Source organism: Pezoporus flaviventris, unplaced genomic scaffold, assembly GCF_033815535.1.
Source record: "Pezoporus flaviventris isolate CSIRO_AGI_PZ_B2104156 unplaced genomic scaffold, CSIRO_AGI_Pfla_v1 ptg000132l, whole genome shotgun sequence".
Classification (NCBI taxonomy): Eukaryota; Metazoa; Chordata; class Aves; order Psittaciformes; family Psittacidae; genus Pezoporus; species Pezoporus flaviventris.
This window is the reverse complement of record NW_026892680.1, coordinates 521011-537875: the sequence shown is the minus strand read 5'-3', so window position 1 is coordinate 537875 and position 16865 is coordinate 521011. Positions and strand designations below refer to the sequence as shown.

At 45.0% G+C, this 16865-nt stretch overlaps 1 protein-coding gene across 5 annotated transcripts in view; it reads left to right on the top strand.

Moving 5' to 3' along the window:
* The window catches only part of MTA3 (metastasis associated 1 family member 3), a 121555-nt gene that overhangs the window by 40193 nt on the left and 64497 nt on the right, over positions 1–16865 (top strand). For all 5 annotated transcript variants that reach the window (XM_061478791.1, XM_061478792.1, XM_061478795.1 and 2 more), the window contains exon 7: positions 8767–8869. In XM_061478791.1, coding sequence (XP_061334775.1) covers positions 8767–8869 — 103 coding nt within the window. The remainder of the gene's footprint in view (positions 1–8766; positions 8870–16865) is intronic.

Below are 16865 nucleotides of genomic sequence, written 5' to 3'. Positions count from 1 at the left end.
CATTTCATCCCAGGGAGAAAATTCCTTTCAAAGGTATGTTTTGGTTAAATTTATGCAATTGAGTAGTCCCATTTATCTCCAGAAAACTGTGGTCCAGGGGAATTTACATATTTATAACATAAATCATAGTAATTCATTTTACTTATTTAAATACAAACATTGCAGGACCCCGAGATTTCATTTTGATCTAGTGGGTGGTTGGGTTTTTTATAGACTCCTGCGTCTATGCATTGTGGTCTAAGTATTTTAAATACAGTTAATATTCACATGGAGTATGGTACTGTCACTATTTATACACAGAATCCTGCTTCCCTAAGAAGTGTATTACTGCCTGTGGTGGTATTTCAGGCGTTCAGAAAAGCTGTTATAGTCGTTCTGTGTTCAGATTGGAATAGGTGCTAGACCACTGCACAGTGTCTCCCACCCAGAACATCATCTCAAATGGGAGTGCGGGGTGGGGAACCTTGGTGCAGGTCACGCTGTTCAGGTTTATTCACAGATGTCAAAGGAGAACAAGAAGCTAATTCCAGAATAAAGGGGAATTTCAGGTATCTTTTCATTAGTTGAATACCTACAATTGCCTTTGAAGTGAAGGTGACCTTGTAGTTTTATGCAGTATGGTAATTTAGGTCGTTGCCTTTAGATTTGCCATAAAAAGCTAAAATGAAAGGGCTGACTTTTTATTAGTTAATTTTTGTGACAATGGAGATTCTACCTAAATGTGATTTAATGAAAGGGCTATAAAGTGAGGAATACTGTGATTGTAGGACATTATGTTTCCTTGTTATCTGACCTGTGGAGGTCCCTTTTTGCATACTGTTCTACAGGGTTTTGGGGAAGAGGCGGCCTAATTTGTTTCTTTCTTCCAGCACTGGGCATTCACATAAGCCAGGTCTTCTTGATGCAGCATTTAGGGAGGAGCTGGTCATTACTGCATGGGTGCAGTTTAGTTTATTCTGAGCCCAGCTGTAATTCTTTCTGTTTATTCCTAGGAGTTTAGAACTTGATGAATTAAAGCTCTTTTGAGTGCTTTGTGAAGTCTTGTCTTTCCGTCGTCGGTGATTGATTTATAGGTACTGTAAGGCTGAGCACCAAGCTCCTTGGAGTTGGAGGTGATCTTAATTCCCAAAGGGTTTGTCAAGTGAAGGATGACTGCATTTTTTTCACAGACCTGAGCTCTAGAGGGTAGGAGGTGATGGGACTGTGCTCAGTAGCAGTTTGAATTACTGCAGACAAATAATGGGCTTGTATCGCCTGGTATCTTTAATTTATAGTCCCTGTACAAGTAGTCTTTATACAGCTTGGTTTTGATTTCTGGTCTTCAGACAAGCATTACGTTCCCAAATTGAGCTGTACCATAAGATGCGTGTAAACAGGCAACTCATTATGTGAATGGCTAATGAAATCTTGCATGTGTATCTGTCAGGCAGGCTAAAGGGGGGGATGCTCTGCGGCTGAAAGGTAAACGGATAACTTTCCTCTTGCCTACCCTTCTAAAATAATCTCGGCTTTCTCGTGTTGCTTTGATCAGACACGTTATTCGCACATAACTCAGTTTTATTTTTGGCAGAGTTAAGTGTAAGCTTTAGAGCCGCTTCCTGGCTGATTTGTGATTATCAGTGCTGGGGGGAATCGCAAATGATAAGTGAGTACTGAGAATTCTGTGTCTGCAGAGCTTTTATAGCGAGGAGGAGTGCAGTTTCTGTTAGCTGAGGCCAGCAGTCAGCGCGCTGTTTACCGTGAATTCCACTTACACAGAGCTGAACTCATGAAGTGTCAGTAGATGGTTTGTTCATCCACCCGAAAGATGGCTTTCCTCCTATACCTCCCGTTAAGTGTAGTCTCCCTATGGCAGTTCCTTTGATGTTTTATAACCTGCTTTCTCTGTTCAGCTGTATGTTCCTCCCTGTTCGGTTGTTTGCGAGAAGCTGGGTGGTAATTAACTTCTGTGCATGAGTGCATAATTCATTTTCTGCAGTAGGATTATGCTGGCTGCCTTGGAGGGGAGCTAATGAACTCTTCATTGAAGGAGAAAGCTCCGATTTTACTGTAGACAGGCTTAATACCCGGAACTTTGTTTATACCTGGACGGTAGGAGAAAATCCAGTGTGATGCTGTTTTCCTCCTCTGAGTTAGAGGAGAAGCTTGCAGACAGACAGTCTTAATAGCAGCATGGGAAGGTGGTTCATGAATTGAAGCCTCCATTTCAGTGATGAGTTGGCTGTTTTTTCAATCTCAACACATGAAACGATGCTCTAAAACACATCTAGGAGCACCTGCAGTTAGCATACTGGCAAAGAGTTCTGGCAGAAGTCATCTAAATGCTGTATCTGCTAAATCTGATCCCATATGTCAGCAACAGTTTTGTTGCACCTGCCCTAAGGGAGGGTAAGAGCTGACAAGTACCTCTGTTAGACATCCTTGCAGTGCAGCCAAGAGATATTCCCGTTTCACAGGTATGAAACTGAAACTCAGGGATGAAGACGCTGAATTTACTTCTTAGATACCTGCTAAGCATTACAGGTATATAAACATCTACAAATGCCTTCATGCTCCTGTGCCTGATTTCAAGAGGTTGTACCGAGCCCTGAATGAGCTTCCATAGTAGGAGGAGCTCTGCTGTACAACCTATTGGTCTCGTGTCCAACTGCTGTCCGTGGATATGCCTGCTTTCTTACTGTGACCAAAAAATCACAGCTACAGAGTTTCTGTCCCATGCGATGAAGGGTTTAGCAGCCAGTACCTCTGTTTTGCATATGAGGAAAGATGGGATTCACTCAGAAAGATAAGCACTGCAGATGTTCAGCTTGTATATTTGGGTTGAAGTGACTGCTGAGGTACTTCTGGGAAAGGAGACTCAAAAGGCATTGGGAAAAATGGGGCGAATTGTGCAGAATTTATGGGTAAGACTTTGGCCCTGAGCAATAGCTGTTTTTCAGTTGGGTACCGCATCACCTGTCTGTCATTAAAAGTGGAGTTGTTTCCTTGAAAACAGTTTTTTTTAAAGAATCCACCTTGTAGATTTAATATTTCAGTTTCTTAGAAGGATCCAACATTGCAGCATCGTTCCCTACCTGTGAAATTAAAATAGCTGCACTCCAAGCAATGTTCCTGCTTCGTGTTGCAGGTTCTTCTCTTTTAGTTGAACACTTATCCTTGCCTTTGCACTGAAGGCCACCTTATAGTTTTATGCACTATATTAAGAAGAAGAATCAATCTGCGTTGCAAGAAGAACATAGAATCATGCCGAATTAATTACCTTGGGGGTATTTATCTACAGGAAGTGAAGTCTGACTAAGTGCGTCTTTAATTTCTTGCAGATCGTCTTAATTGCATTTGGTTAAAAGTAGCATTTGGTTTATTTCTGTAGAACTGTTTTTGTTGGGGGGGCAGGATGGGGGGGATGTATCATACTTTCCTCTGTTTAAAAAGACCAGCCGAAATGCAGAACTGAATTTTTTGGGGGGTTTCTATCTTTTGTGTGCTTTGTTTGCTTGGTTTGGGTTTTTTTGGGGTGTTTTTTTTTTATTAGAGGAGAACCACGTGAAGTGTGGCATCAAATGATTGATGAGGAGAAAATCGGGTGCATTTCTGGCCTTTTACTTCTGTTTCCCAGTAAAGTGAATCTTCAGGGTCAGATTGGCTGTAATAATACCATAAGCAGTGCTCAAAATCAATTGGATACACTAGTGTGTCATACCAGCCATTCAAGAAGGTAGCTTAGCACTTCTCGGGAGCTGGACCTGGTGTGGTGGTGGGGAAAGGTAATGCTTGTAAAACAAATTCTCTGATGCAGCACTGAAAGCGTTAGAAGTTAAACTCCCTATCCTGGGTTCAGCAGTAGCAGTCATTTTTCTCCTCCTTGGTAGCTGGTGCAGTGCAGTGTTTTGAGTTTCAGCTCGGAAACAGAGCTCATAACAAGGATGTTTTGGTTTGGCCAAGGGCTTTGTGAGCCTCATGCTCTGCCAGGGTGGAGGGAAGCCGGGAGGAAGCAGATACAGGACACCTGACCCAAACTGACCAAAGAGGTATTCCATACCACACGTCATGCCCAGGATGTAACTGGGAGTTAGCCGGAAGGGCTGGGGGACTGCAGGGTTGGAGGAGGCATCGGTCAGAGCTTGGTCAGGCTGGGGGGGCAAGTTATCAGTCGGCTGGTGGTGAGGTGCTGTATTCTCTTCCCTTGTTATTTCCTTTATCATTGTTATCATTGGTGGTAGCAGTAGTGATCTGTGTTATACCTTAGTTACTAAACTGTTCTTATCTCAACCCGTGGGAGTTGCATTCTTTGCGATTCTCCTCTCCGTCCCTCCGGGAGCAGGGGGAGGGAAAGAAGGGGGGGAAGTGAGCGAACAAGCCGTCTGGCTGGGTTTAAACCACGACAGTTCCTTTTGGCGCCCCACGTGGGGCTCGAGGGGTTGAGATAACGACAGATCTGACCGGATTAATAGTCACTCGTCACAATGGTGGTTTATTGGCTCTCAGAGTTGTTTCTCTTGATCTCACAGCTTCAGAATGTTGTAACTTACGTAGAGCCGGTATTTGGTGTGTTAGTGTTTATTAAGTGTGGGGCCTGGGCTAAGGTTCTTGTCTCACTGTGCTTTATGGCAATGGCTTGTAATAAGGGCGGGCTCCAGCAGCAGGACGGGACGGACGTGGCCGTGGACTTGTACCTGGCCGTCCGGCTGCTCTTCACCGGCCTGGCCCTCGCCCTACTCTCCATCTTCGTGAGGCTGCGGGGAGCCGAGGGGGAGCGGCCCCGGGAGCCGGCGGCTGCGGGAGCGACCCGGGAGAGCGGCCCCGGGGACCAAGCGGCGGCGGGAGCGGGGCCGGAGGCTGCAAAGGGACGGCTGCCGGGGCAGGAGGTCGGGGAGCGGAAGGAAGCGGCTGCAGAGCAGCGGAAGAAGGCGGCGGAGGAGCCGAGCCCCGCGGAGGAGCCGAGCGCAGCCCCGCGACGGCCGAGAGCATCCCCCGGCAGCCGCCCGCCGAGCCCCAGGAGGATGCAGGAGACCACGCAGCACTTCCCAGCAAGGCAGAGGAGGAAGAGCTGGACTCAGGAAAAGAGAAGCCGGTGGTGGGAGAGCCGGCAAGCACAGCAGCTACACCAGCCCCAGTGACAAGCACAGCAGCATCGTGTGAGAGTTCTGAAGGTTTTGAATGGGCTTTGAGTATCCTTGGGACCTGCCTGCTGATCGTGATGGGGATCAGCATGTTGGCACACACACAGAGTGTGTTCTACCCACAACCATTTTGTCTGATCTCAGAGGTTAAGCAGAGTCAGGTTTGGGTCTTGTCTGGGGTTAGACGACGATATAGGGGGACCCAAGAGGTTTTCTCCAAGGCTGGACAGTCATGAGTGGCAGGGTGTGTGGGACAGTATGGGCAAGTATCTAGTCCACTGGGCCCCTCCAGTGCTTTGGAAGCATCGGAGATGGAAGGCAGCTGTATGGAGTCCCCAGCAACAAGCTGCAGAAACTGCTTAAGGGGACAGTGAATTATGTTGAGCCTGGTGGGCCCATGGCACTTCAGGCCATCGGGGCAGAGATGCAACATAGAGATGGACTCATGATCGAGGGGTGGACTTAGCAATGGACACTATTGCCCAGGTTATTCACAAGTGTGAACACTGCACACAGTCTCTCCTGCTCTGGAAGACGGTTACAAGAGATGGAGCCTGGCATCATGGACCAGATGGATTCAGCAGCTTTATAGAGACTGGTCCATGCACTAAGAGTGAGGGTATATTGAAAATGTGGGGTCTGAGCATGACGTGAATGGTATGAAGTAAGGGGTGGATAATGTCCTGGGTTCAGCAGTAGCAGTCATTTTCCTCCTCCTTGGTAGCTGGTGCAGTGCAGTGTTTTGACTTTCGGCTCAGGAACAAAGCTGATAGAGATGTTTTGGTTTGACCAAGGACTTTGTGAGCCTCATGCTCTGTCAGGGAGGAGGGGAAGGCGGGAGGAAGCAGAGACAGGACACCTGACCCAAACTGACCAAAGAGGTATTCCATACCACAGCACGTCATGCCCAGGAGGTAACTGGGAGTTAGCCGGAAGGGCTGGGAGACTGCAGGGTTGGAGGAGGTATCGGTCGGTGCTTGGTCGGGCTGGGGGGGGGCGAGTTATCAGTCGGCTGGTGGTGAGGTGCTGTATTCTCTTCCTTTGTTATTTCCTTTATCATTGTTGTCATTGGTGGTAGCAGTAGTGATTTGTGTTATACCTTAGTTACTAAACTGTTCTTATCTCAACCCGTGGGAGTTGCATTCTTTGTGATTCTCCTCTCCGTCCCTCCGGGAGTAGGGGGAGGGCAAGAAGGGGGGGAAGTGAGTGAACAAGCCGTCTAGCTGGGTTTAAAGCAGGACACTCCCCCATTCTGTTTGTGTCCTTGAGTTTGCAATATAAGGAATTAATACTGTGGCAACTTGTAGAGTAAGTTAGGCATGGTAGACTAAGGGCGCACAGCCCAAGGAGCAAAGAGGAGGTTTATAGTTTCTTGTTTGAAAGAAGACTTCTGAAAAGAAGACCTGCTGGTGTGACCCTCCTGTACCCATTCTGTCAACACGGTAAAAGGAAGTTAAACAAAATCTTTACTCCTGACATACCTTTTTAGGGGGTTTCTGTAGCCCCACTTGACTGCCTCCATGATCCGGTCTCTGTTAGGCTACTTTTGTCCTGGTTCAGTGAGAATATCCTGCCATTTAAATAGAAAATGGGGAATGAAGCCATTTTTTAGGGCAGTTTGGCAGCAACCACGTATTTTCTGAAATCTTCTATCTACCATTGTTGCAGTAATATTTAATATTGCAAATACTGCATTATATGTGTTTGGATTCTTTTGGTAGCGATACTCCATTGCTCACGTGCTGTTGATGTCTACTGCCAGTACAAAACACCGTTTGGCCGTATTTCACGTTTACCTTCATCACCAGTTACAACATCTTGCAGTAGCAGTTGGTGAATCGCTTCCAGCTGAAGGAAGATGCGGAGCACTGCAGTTTGGGTCACCTCTTTGCAAACCTGCTTGAGGAGAGCGACGCGTTCGGTTAGACTGCTTGTGCTGTGCTAGTGTGAGGTTTCCTCTTTGTGGGAAGTACACCCTGCCCGAGTTTCGATAGGATCTCCAGGGTGTGATGTCCTGAAACGGTTAACTAGCGTTAAAGACGTTGAAAAACTTATATATTAACAGATTGAAATGAAGCGCTCGGAGATTATTTATAAAATGTGGAACATCCCCCACAATGCGTCTGTCACAGATGGAAAAAATGAATGTATTGACAGGTCTGTAGTCCACCGAATAAGTTTATAGAGCTAAAATCCTACCCAAGCTTGCCAGAAGTTAACAGTTTGTCTCCAGTACCGGGTTTGAATTCGCTTAAGCAGAAGTCCCATTAGGCAGGCAATTCTTGATCGCCTATGTATCAGAAGAAAGCAATTTACTGCCTTTTTCTTAGAATGTGACTGTGAAGTTTGTTCCTGAAGCATTAGCCAGGCAACACGGTGCACTTCTAACTTGTGTGGTTGATAGGGATAAATATACATACCGCGTTTTCATTTCCTTCCAGAGTGAACGTGCTAGAGAAACTCGCCATCTATATGAGCTGGTTTCAGAAGAGGCGTGCCTGGCTTGCAGTCTGCTTCCAGGCTCTTAAGTATACAGGTTATTTCATGTCTCGATGATGCTGTGTGTTCAGAGTGACTGTTTTTGTGAAGTCATCAGCAGTAGCACAGACAAAAGCGATCCGTGTGCTCAGAGGGAGACTACACACGCCTAGGTTTTCAAAGGAAATGGAATGGCTGTATTTGAGAACAGGTTTTTATGCTTGTAGTCGCTCATATGAGTCAAAGACAAGTACTGGCAGCCAGCTAAGCTTTCACATGCTCGGTGAAGGAAGAACACACTGGGATGATAAAACACCGAGGAAAGACAATGATCTTAACTTCGCTCTTGTCGTCTGTTGTGGCCACAGATGTGTTGGCCACATCCCACGGGTGAATTTTCCCGTACTAGTAGAATATGTGGTGGAATATAGTAGAATGTACTTCATCATTCTCTGTGGTGTTTCTCATTTTACAGTGTAAGTTACTGGTGCAGTAGTCAAGTGGTCAAGGCAAGATTTAGGCTTCCCTAGGAATGTGGATCGTTGCAGCAGTCTCACGCTTCACAACTGGAGTTGGGAAATGATGATGCAGTGTATAGTAACCTTCCTGTGCTGTGGCCTTACAGGTTGTCTTATAAGAAGATATAACTAGTTAATGTACACCGCAATTTTAATAGTATGACTTGTGTTAACAATACAAATAACGTAGTGGCTGAGAGCAAGAGGTGAAACAGTAATTCACTGTGGTAGACAGCATTTTTTCATAATGCTTTTTGGTTTGGGGCATAGAATACAAATTGGATATAATTTAATTGCTGAAGCTGGCTAAGTGTAACATTAATTTTAATGTGGCTTAAGTGAAACGGTAACTTTTGTATAGTTGAGAAGGCATTTAAAGAAACCGCTGGTTACTCAGGTTATGGTTTCACGTTTATAATCACATGTTATTAAAGTTCTTTGGTACTGTGCCTCCTTAAACTGAAATGCTGATGTTAAGGGAAGATATTTATTTTACTGATGCTGCCTTATGAAATTTAAATGGATAACTGCTGATTGTTAAGTACTGTGTGTATGTTTAAAAATGTACAATGTCTCTTTTAAACGTAGTACTAGAAATACACCGAGGAAAACATTGTAATAAGTGTTTTGTCCCATCTACCTTTTGACAGGAGAATTAGATGACAGAGAACAGGCAAAGCTGGAAGTAAAAGTATGGGATCCAGATAGCCCCCTTACTGACCGTCAGATTGACCAGTTTTTAGTTGTAGCACGGTAAGATTAAAATCCTCTCATAAAACCAAATTCCTTTTCCTTTTCCTACTGACTCTTTTTTCCCCTATATCGCATTACTCAACTTGTTTGCCATTTTGTGAGCCCTTCTCTTTCCCACTGTTAGCTAAAAAAGAAAACCAGACCATAACCTTCTGCGTATTTATGGAAGCTACCAAAACAGCAGAGAGGAAAAGAGTTTTGGAATAACGCTACGTTCCCTGTATTTCAGGTTATAGTAGCGTTTGCTGTTTGAAATGGAGACATCCCTCTGTTTTCCCCTCAGACTAAACGAAACGGGATTTCAGTGCTGAATGGTTTCTGTCTTGGATTATAACACTTGGGATTTTGCAGTGTAAAATGAAAGTGAAGAGTAGAAATCAAGAAAACGTTAACAGATGAAACGGATGCAGAACTTGCCCGGTTTGCATTGAAGCTGAGTAATGTGCAGTGCAGCTATTTTGGGTGGATGTTGAAATAAAAGCTGGGATGTATTTTGTTAGTGGAAAAAAACGTGGTCAGTTCCATTTTGCAACTGAAATTTAATTTATAAATTAAACGAGAGGAGCATCAAAGCCTTTGGAATTCATCAGTACCTGAATTATTTCTCTATATGTAAAAAGAAGACTCTCAAAGGTCTTTAGGCTTCTTAACTGAAGGACAGCGCTACACTCATAGCATACCGCATGTTTTGCCTGACCTGTAACTGTAATATAGTACGAAGGTACTGTTGCAGTGATGGCACAGAACTGTTACTGCCAGCTAACGCAGGGAACTTATCCTCAATCCCTCTATCTCGTGTGTTTTCTATAACCTGGCTGCACAGCGTAGTCTCAGATCTTCTCAGGCAGATAATCCTTTCACATTGTGTCCAGCTTTTGTTCTTTATTCTTTCTCCCTTTTGAACAAAGCATTTCAGGAAAGGAAATGGAGGTGTTGCTTCGTGGTTTACAGCTCATGTTTGGGGAAGCGGGTTGCTGATTTATTTTCTTACAGTTCAGATACTGACCCACCTGGGTTTTTTCTCTCTCCTTGACTTTGCAGTGCCGTATCCTTTCTAAACAGCAGTGAGAATTGCCTGCCCCTGTTAAATTTCCAAGCAAGCCAGACGGGTGTAGGTGTTAAAATGCATCTTTTCAGAGGATCACAATGCCCGAGAAGTGCTCTTGTAGAGCAGAACCCAGAAAACAGAACTGCTTCTATCACCAGTAATAGAATACCCGGACGTGTGTGGGCAAGCCATTGTGGGGTGCCCTAAAAAAACCACCCACGTGAAGGTTACGTGCATTTTGTAAGAGTTCATGCATTGCCTTCGCATCCCTTCGCTCCCCGTTTTGCAGCCCCTCCAGAGGCTGAAACAGTGTCCTGTGAAGCTGACAGTGTTCCCAGGCTGCTACAGGGAAGTGAAAGGGAAGAAGTGAGATTCTAGAGGAAAAACATTCTCCTCTCTTCTTCACCTTCCTTAAGACATCCTGTGCCATGCCCTGACCAAGGATGTATTCCTCTCTGTAAAGGTTTCTGTTACGACAGGAATGGCTCTTGGTCATAGCTGGTAAATCACAGCTGTCCAAGATGTTTTGGCAGGCAGTCGCTGATGACTGTCCGTAATCAGATGTTACTAGGGTACCACTTCATCGATGTACATCCACCAAGTTCCCTTTGCCTTTGGAAGCTGCTTTTGAACTGACAGAAGCTGTTCCCAGGCTCCTATACATTTCTATTCCCAGGCTGCAAGATCAGCTTGCTGTTGCATTAAGTGCTTCTGAGACCAATTTTGACCAATTTTTGGAGGAGCCATTCTCCTTTAATGATTGTGGCAGCTTTAAATTCAGTTGTGTGCTTGCAGGTACAAGCTTTCATTATACTGGACCATTAAAAGCTTCTTGGGTAACAGCAGAGTTGGTATTATGGTCTGGTAAACTGCTTACAGACTCAGAAGTGCTGTGGCCTAACTGCAGTTCACCGGGCACTGGCTGTGCCTGCTGGGTTTCCAGGGAATGGTTTTGCAAACCTGAAATTCTGGTAATAAGAGCCTTTTCCTAACTGCTTTCCTGGCCGTCGTTCTGGGGAGCTGTGTGTACGTAGCTGTGCTTCACTTTCTGGAAGCATTTTCATGTGGTCCTTTTTAACGTGCTGCATGTTTTTCACATGCTCTGCTCTGGTGAGACCCCACTTGCAGCACTGTGCAGTTCTGGTTCTCCAGCACAAGAAGGACATGGAGTTGTTGGAGCCAGTCCAGAGGAGGCCGCGAGGATGCTCAGGGGCTGCAGCACCTCTCGTATGGAGGCAGGCTGAGAACACTGGGGCTATCCAGCCTGGAGAAGAGAAGCTGTGTGGAGACCTCAGGGCAGGTTCCAGGGTCTGAAGGGGGCTACAGGGATGCTGGAGAGGGGCTCTTCATCAGGGACTGCAGCGACAGGACATCGGGTGATGGGTTCAGACTGAAACAGGGCGAGTTCAGGCTAGATCTAAGGCAGAAGCTCTTCCCTGTGAGGGTGCTGAGGCGCTGGCCCAGGGTGCCCAGAGGAGCTGTGGGTGCCCCATCCCTGGCAGCGTTCAGGTTGCCCAGCATTTGGGTGGCATCACAAATTTGCACTCAGGCATGTGGCTTTCCCAGGTCTTGCAAGGTTTACTGCCTCAGGAATAAAAAGCCTTGTGTGCTTGTTCAGTGTGGGTCTGTCACCAAGCCCCTAGTATGCTGGATATAAAGGTAGAATTTGCTGATCCTGTCCAGAAACTGGAGATTGGGAGAATGCATATGAGTACTTGAATGGAAGGATCCATAACTTTGAGCTCCCTAAGTAGTCTTGCTTGCCTACAAATCTTGAAAGTACCTTATTGCTACTTAAGCATAATTTGGGCAAGGGCTCTTGCTTGAACTAGCAAAAAGCATCTGCATCTGTTCGGAGGAGCTTGAGGCATCAAACTGGTTTTGAGTTGGTTTTTGGTAGTGCAGTGTCATTTATGCTCTGGCAGTGAGAATTCTGACACCGTTTTCTACTCCATTCAAATGTAATCATCAAATGTGGAGTCGTCAGTTTTTGTGTCTACCAGCTTTAAGGAACGGGACTCTGAGAAGCTGCAAGAGCAGTTTAGGTCTGTCCACATTGGCAAACAGTACAATGTAGTAGAGTGGATCTGAGGGATTGCAGCGTTTGGTGCTGAGGACCTGGCATCCACACTATGCGCATTTTGAGCAGTTTTATTTCTGGGCTAATTCCAGCCTGCTCCTGTGGACTAAATACTATGGGTACGTTTAACTTCACAGAAATCCAGTCTGTGTGCTACAAGACATCTTTGATGTTGGTTGAAGTGCAGTAGGTAAAGATGCTGGGTGCAGCCCCTTTGAAAACCCATTCCTACCTTGAACTAAAACACTGATCCAGGTGAAGCCTGTTTTCTCCAGTCAGCAGTCTCTTGTCATTCCTAATATACAAGGAGTACTCCATTTCCTTGTGAGATCTCAGGTTCTCTTTCTAACTCTGTTCCAGATCGCATAGTATTGGGAAATAGAAATTTCTCTGTTGTGTGTCTGATAGTCCTGTCTTTCGTTTGTCGGAGTCAAATGTGGTGGGAGGTGTGAGCTCCGGTCTGGACAGATGCTGGGAGCCGCAGACCTAGCCTGTTTTTTCCTGTTTTCTATCTATCTGCTAATTCGGTCTGGAATTCATTACATAATATGTTTTTGGTGCATTCTAGTTCTGTTTATGTGCTTTATGATGCAGTGGAACAGTTAACAGCTTAGTTCTTTTATTCTGCTTCATCTAGCTACATTACCAACATAATCTTCTGGAAGGATATATCTCTAAATCAAGCTGTTTTCCGGGTATTTGTGGTCCCAGCCATTTTCCAACTGAAACAGAGTTTTGAAGACTAATTAAGTAGCCTTAAAGCACTGCATCTTTGCCTTAAAATGCAGTTCTTTGATTTCTTTGCAAGTCAAATGGCACGGCGTACCTCTGGTTAGCATAACCCATTTATCTTCATTGCAATGCCTGCTTATTTTTTTGGTGTAAAGTCACAGAAGAATGGAAAACTAAATGTTAATCGTGCACTCTCTTCATGTGCATCATTAGAGCTTGATCCTTCCTGAGTTGTTCCCACTTTGCCATTTTCTCTGGGACAGCGATTGTATTAATCTTCTGTTGGTCACTGTTGATTTAGTTGCAAGCGCTCGTGGTATTTCGGTATATCTGGAGGTGTATTTGTTACAACAATTTATCCTGCAGTGAGGGAGGGAACCCAGTGCAGCTTCAGCTGGCAATGTGTCTGTCATCGTATTAAGGAAAAGAATGCACTCATCAACTGAGGTTATGTATAAACATGTAAAAGTGTGCTCAGATAGTAATGTTCTGTTATTGCAAGATCATTCGGTGTAGTCGGTGGCAGTAGGCAAGAATCCCAGAGCTCATCAGTGAAAACAAATACCTGGAAGTGACTGGTTTGAAAGCTTCAGCATTAGTTCTTTCTGGATTCTCTTTAGGTGGTGAGAAGTTAAGAGAAATCGGAGTTCATTAAAGAGGTAATAAAACTTAATGGTGGAATTGTAACGTAAAATTATGTGGTAAAGAAGGTGAAAAACTTGATGCCAGTGGTGCACTAGCAAAACCAGACCTTTGCTGGCAGCGTGAATTACAGCACCTAATGGCAGGCAGATAGTTTGGCAATAAAAGGAAAAATACGTTCACATAATGCTTACTAGGAGTATCAAAAATACTACGTTTCTGCCTCTCCATCATGCTTGGCTAATGGATGTTTCTTCCTTCCTGCATTTTGTGTTACTCTGCTTCTTCTTGACCGAGTTCTTTTGAAAACAACTAATTCAGACTTGGAGCTGAATTTCTGTCAGCATTTTTTTTTGTTTGTTTTTAACGAATTTTGATTTATTGCATTGTAAAGGAAAATATTCTTCAGTAGCGTTTTCATGGACCTGCTTTCTGGGAGCTGTACATCTCCGTGAGCGTGAAATTGCAGGATGATGTGCAGATGATTGCTTAAATCCTACCCCCTGAATGCAGCTGCCTGCATGTATCAGGCTCTCTTTCTGATGAATAACAAAGACTTAACGTAAGTTCCAGCTGTGGTGCATAGGGGATGTTATATGGAACGTCAGCCCCTACCCCAAGCTTTGAGAATCTTTCAGAGAAAGAGCAGTGGCAGCTGACTTCTTGTGTATCATGTCATCTCCTTTTGTGCCATCAAGACCTGAAGTGATGACAATGAAGCGTAGCACTGTACAGACAGCTGCTTAGAAATGCAAGGAAAAGCTGTCTTCTGGAGCAGCATCTTACTTTAAATGCGTTCTTTATGTCAGATTTTGCATTCTCCAGTAGTAAAAATCTCAGGAGGATTTTTGCAGTGTCAGTATTGTGCTGGGGATACGGGTCTCCACTGAAGGAGTATTTTTAAGCATCACGAGACTGTTAAGGAGCAATCAGATATTAACTGGCTGTAAAATGCTGTTACTTACAGCAGTGTAAGACATGACTTTTTAGGACTGTTTCCAGCTTGCAGTGAAAGGGAACGTTGCCAAAATGATACGGAAAACAGAAAGCTTTCCTAATGTGTAGGAAACCCCCAAAGATCCGCTTAATTCTTTTCCTCAGCAGCAATAACTCCGAGGAGGGGCACAGGTCTCCTTCATTAGCTTGCAGATGTGTGAGGAAGATTCATGGACACACAGAGGTGGTTCACTCGAAACAGATTCATCCAGAGTGCCCCCCTTGCTCATCCTCTATCACTGAAGCAGAGAAGCAACATATAAAAGTGAACAGTTTTCAGATGAGCATCCAGATTAAAAAGGAACTTGGGTGGATTTTTGGGAATACAAGAGGAAAATAGAGCTACTTGGCTGGATCCAGAGCTTGCTGGATCTGATTTGATGCCAGGCTGCTGGTGAAAGCCAGTGGCTGTTTTTCTCCTGGTGTATAATTGCAGTGGTTCTGGAGTTTCTTCGGTAAAGAACAGCCCTTTCCAAAAGTAGTTCCTGATCAGCAGTTAAATCTTTAGAGATGCTTATGACAGTCTCTTGTTTACTGGTTCACAACTTGATTGACTAATACTGATCCAAGGCAGAAACTGGAACAACCACGTCCTTTAACGTCCAGGCTTGAACTGTAAGAAGTTGAGAACATTGAGAGCAGTGTTTTGTGTGTTCAGCACCTACCCTGAAGTTTTGCCCCAGTGCAGGATGCCCAGCCACGAGACTGTCAGGTGTTTTTGGACGTGGGCATTGTGGAGTTTTGCTGAATTTGTGGGTTTATTCGGTGGTCTCTGAGCCTGGCACTGCAGTCTCTCAATTTGCTTTATGTTTGTATGGTTGTCAGCTGCAATCTGTTACCAGTCCTGGAGAGACCGATCTTGGTTCTGGTCTTTAAGATAATTAAACTGAGGAAAACTTAATTAAGATCACGCTGCATCATTTGGTCTAACCCTTAAAGCTCCGCTACCTGCTTGTTGATGCTGCCTGTGCGAAGAGTGAGCTCTCTGCTGATAACAGCACTTGTTTATTGTGTCATCTCTCTGCCACCTCTGTAATTCACTGTGTGCCTTCTGGCTTTGGCTCATTGTGGCAGGCATGGGGACTGTTGGTTCCTGTTGAACTCAAAGTCCTGTTTAAAAGAGGGAAGGAGTAGATGAGAGTGTTTCTTCTCAAAGCAGGCATTGGTTAGTGGGTTTTTTCCCCTTTAACATCTTTTTTAACTAATTCTTTGGTGGCATTATAAGAAAAATCATGCAAGGAAAAATGACAGAGGAAATGTTTGACCTTTGTATCAGTATTTTCCTCATATTTGTATTTCAAATGGAAAAAAAGCCACCAAAAATTAAGGATTTTAGTGATTTCTAAAATCACTATTGAGTTTGGATTCGGATTGCATGGCTAGGTTACACAGAGCACTGTGTATCCCTGACTCGCAGTACGGTACGGGTTGAAGGAACCACCCTGCCTCATGTGGTCCAGCCTCCCTGCTCAAGCAGGGTTACCTAGAGCAGGGTACATAGGAACGTGTCCCAGATGGTTCTTGAGTATCTCCAGGGAAGGAGGCTCCAGAACCAGTCTGGTCACCCTGTTCCAACGCTCTGCCAGCCTCACAGTAAAGGAGCTCTTCCTCGTGTTCATGTGAAGCTTCCTTTGTTTTGGGTTATGCCCGCTGTCGCTCGTCCTGCTGCCTGGCACCGCTGTTCTGACACTAATTACTGTTTAACAGCCAAAAGGAGGTGAACTGGAAGTGATGCTGATTTCAAGATAGAGCCACAGGCACGTCCCCCATCCCGGCATGGCACGCTGCCTGCGTTTTATGGTGATACCTCATTTGGTTTGCCCTCATGTACCCCGCACTCCAACGCAGCATGGCTCTGACGGTTATGATCCTCTCCTACTCAGCACAGCACAGGAAGCAGTGTCAGGCAGTGCATCAGTTCTTACCTCTTTGTCACGTATTCAGAATAAACCTAGCTTTACAGTGTGTCTTCGTTTTGCCTTTACATACCGGGCAGCGTAATCCACGTGCTCTCAGGGCCAGAAATCAGCCTCAAGTTTGTCGTGCCAGAGAGGGACTTGTGAGAACACGCTCGCTGGAATTTCCAGATCGTACCCTGCTTTTGGTTTAGAAATATGGTCAAAAGAATATGGTGCTAATTATGCAAAAGGAAGATAAGGAGCTAGCAGGTAGCAGGAGAAGGGAAATACAGTCACGCCGCGTGCTGCTTCCCTGGGTTGAACATTAGCGACAGAAGGGTCACAGGAAAGGCCGTTTAGCTACAACCCTTCTCAATGCCAACGTGGTTAAAGGGGCTGACTGACTATCAGGAAGTGCGTTCACAATGGAACCTTATTCTTGGGACTGATTTGTGAACAAATACTGTTCTATGTAGTGCCAAGCTTAAAGGAACAAAATAGAATGTGTGTGTGCGTGTGTTCTTGGCACATGTTTGCCATCTTTGCAAAGAGGGAGCAAAGGTTGTGGAACAGTGTTTGAATATAACTTATTTATTCCAC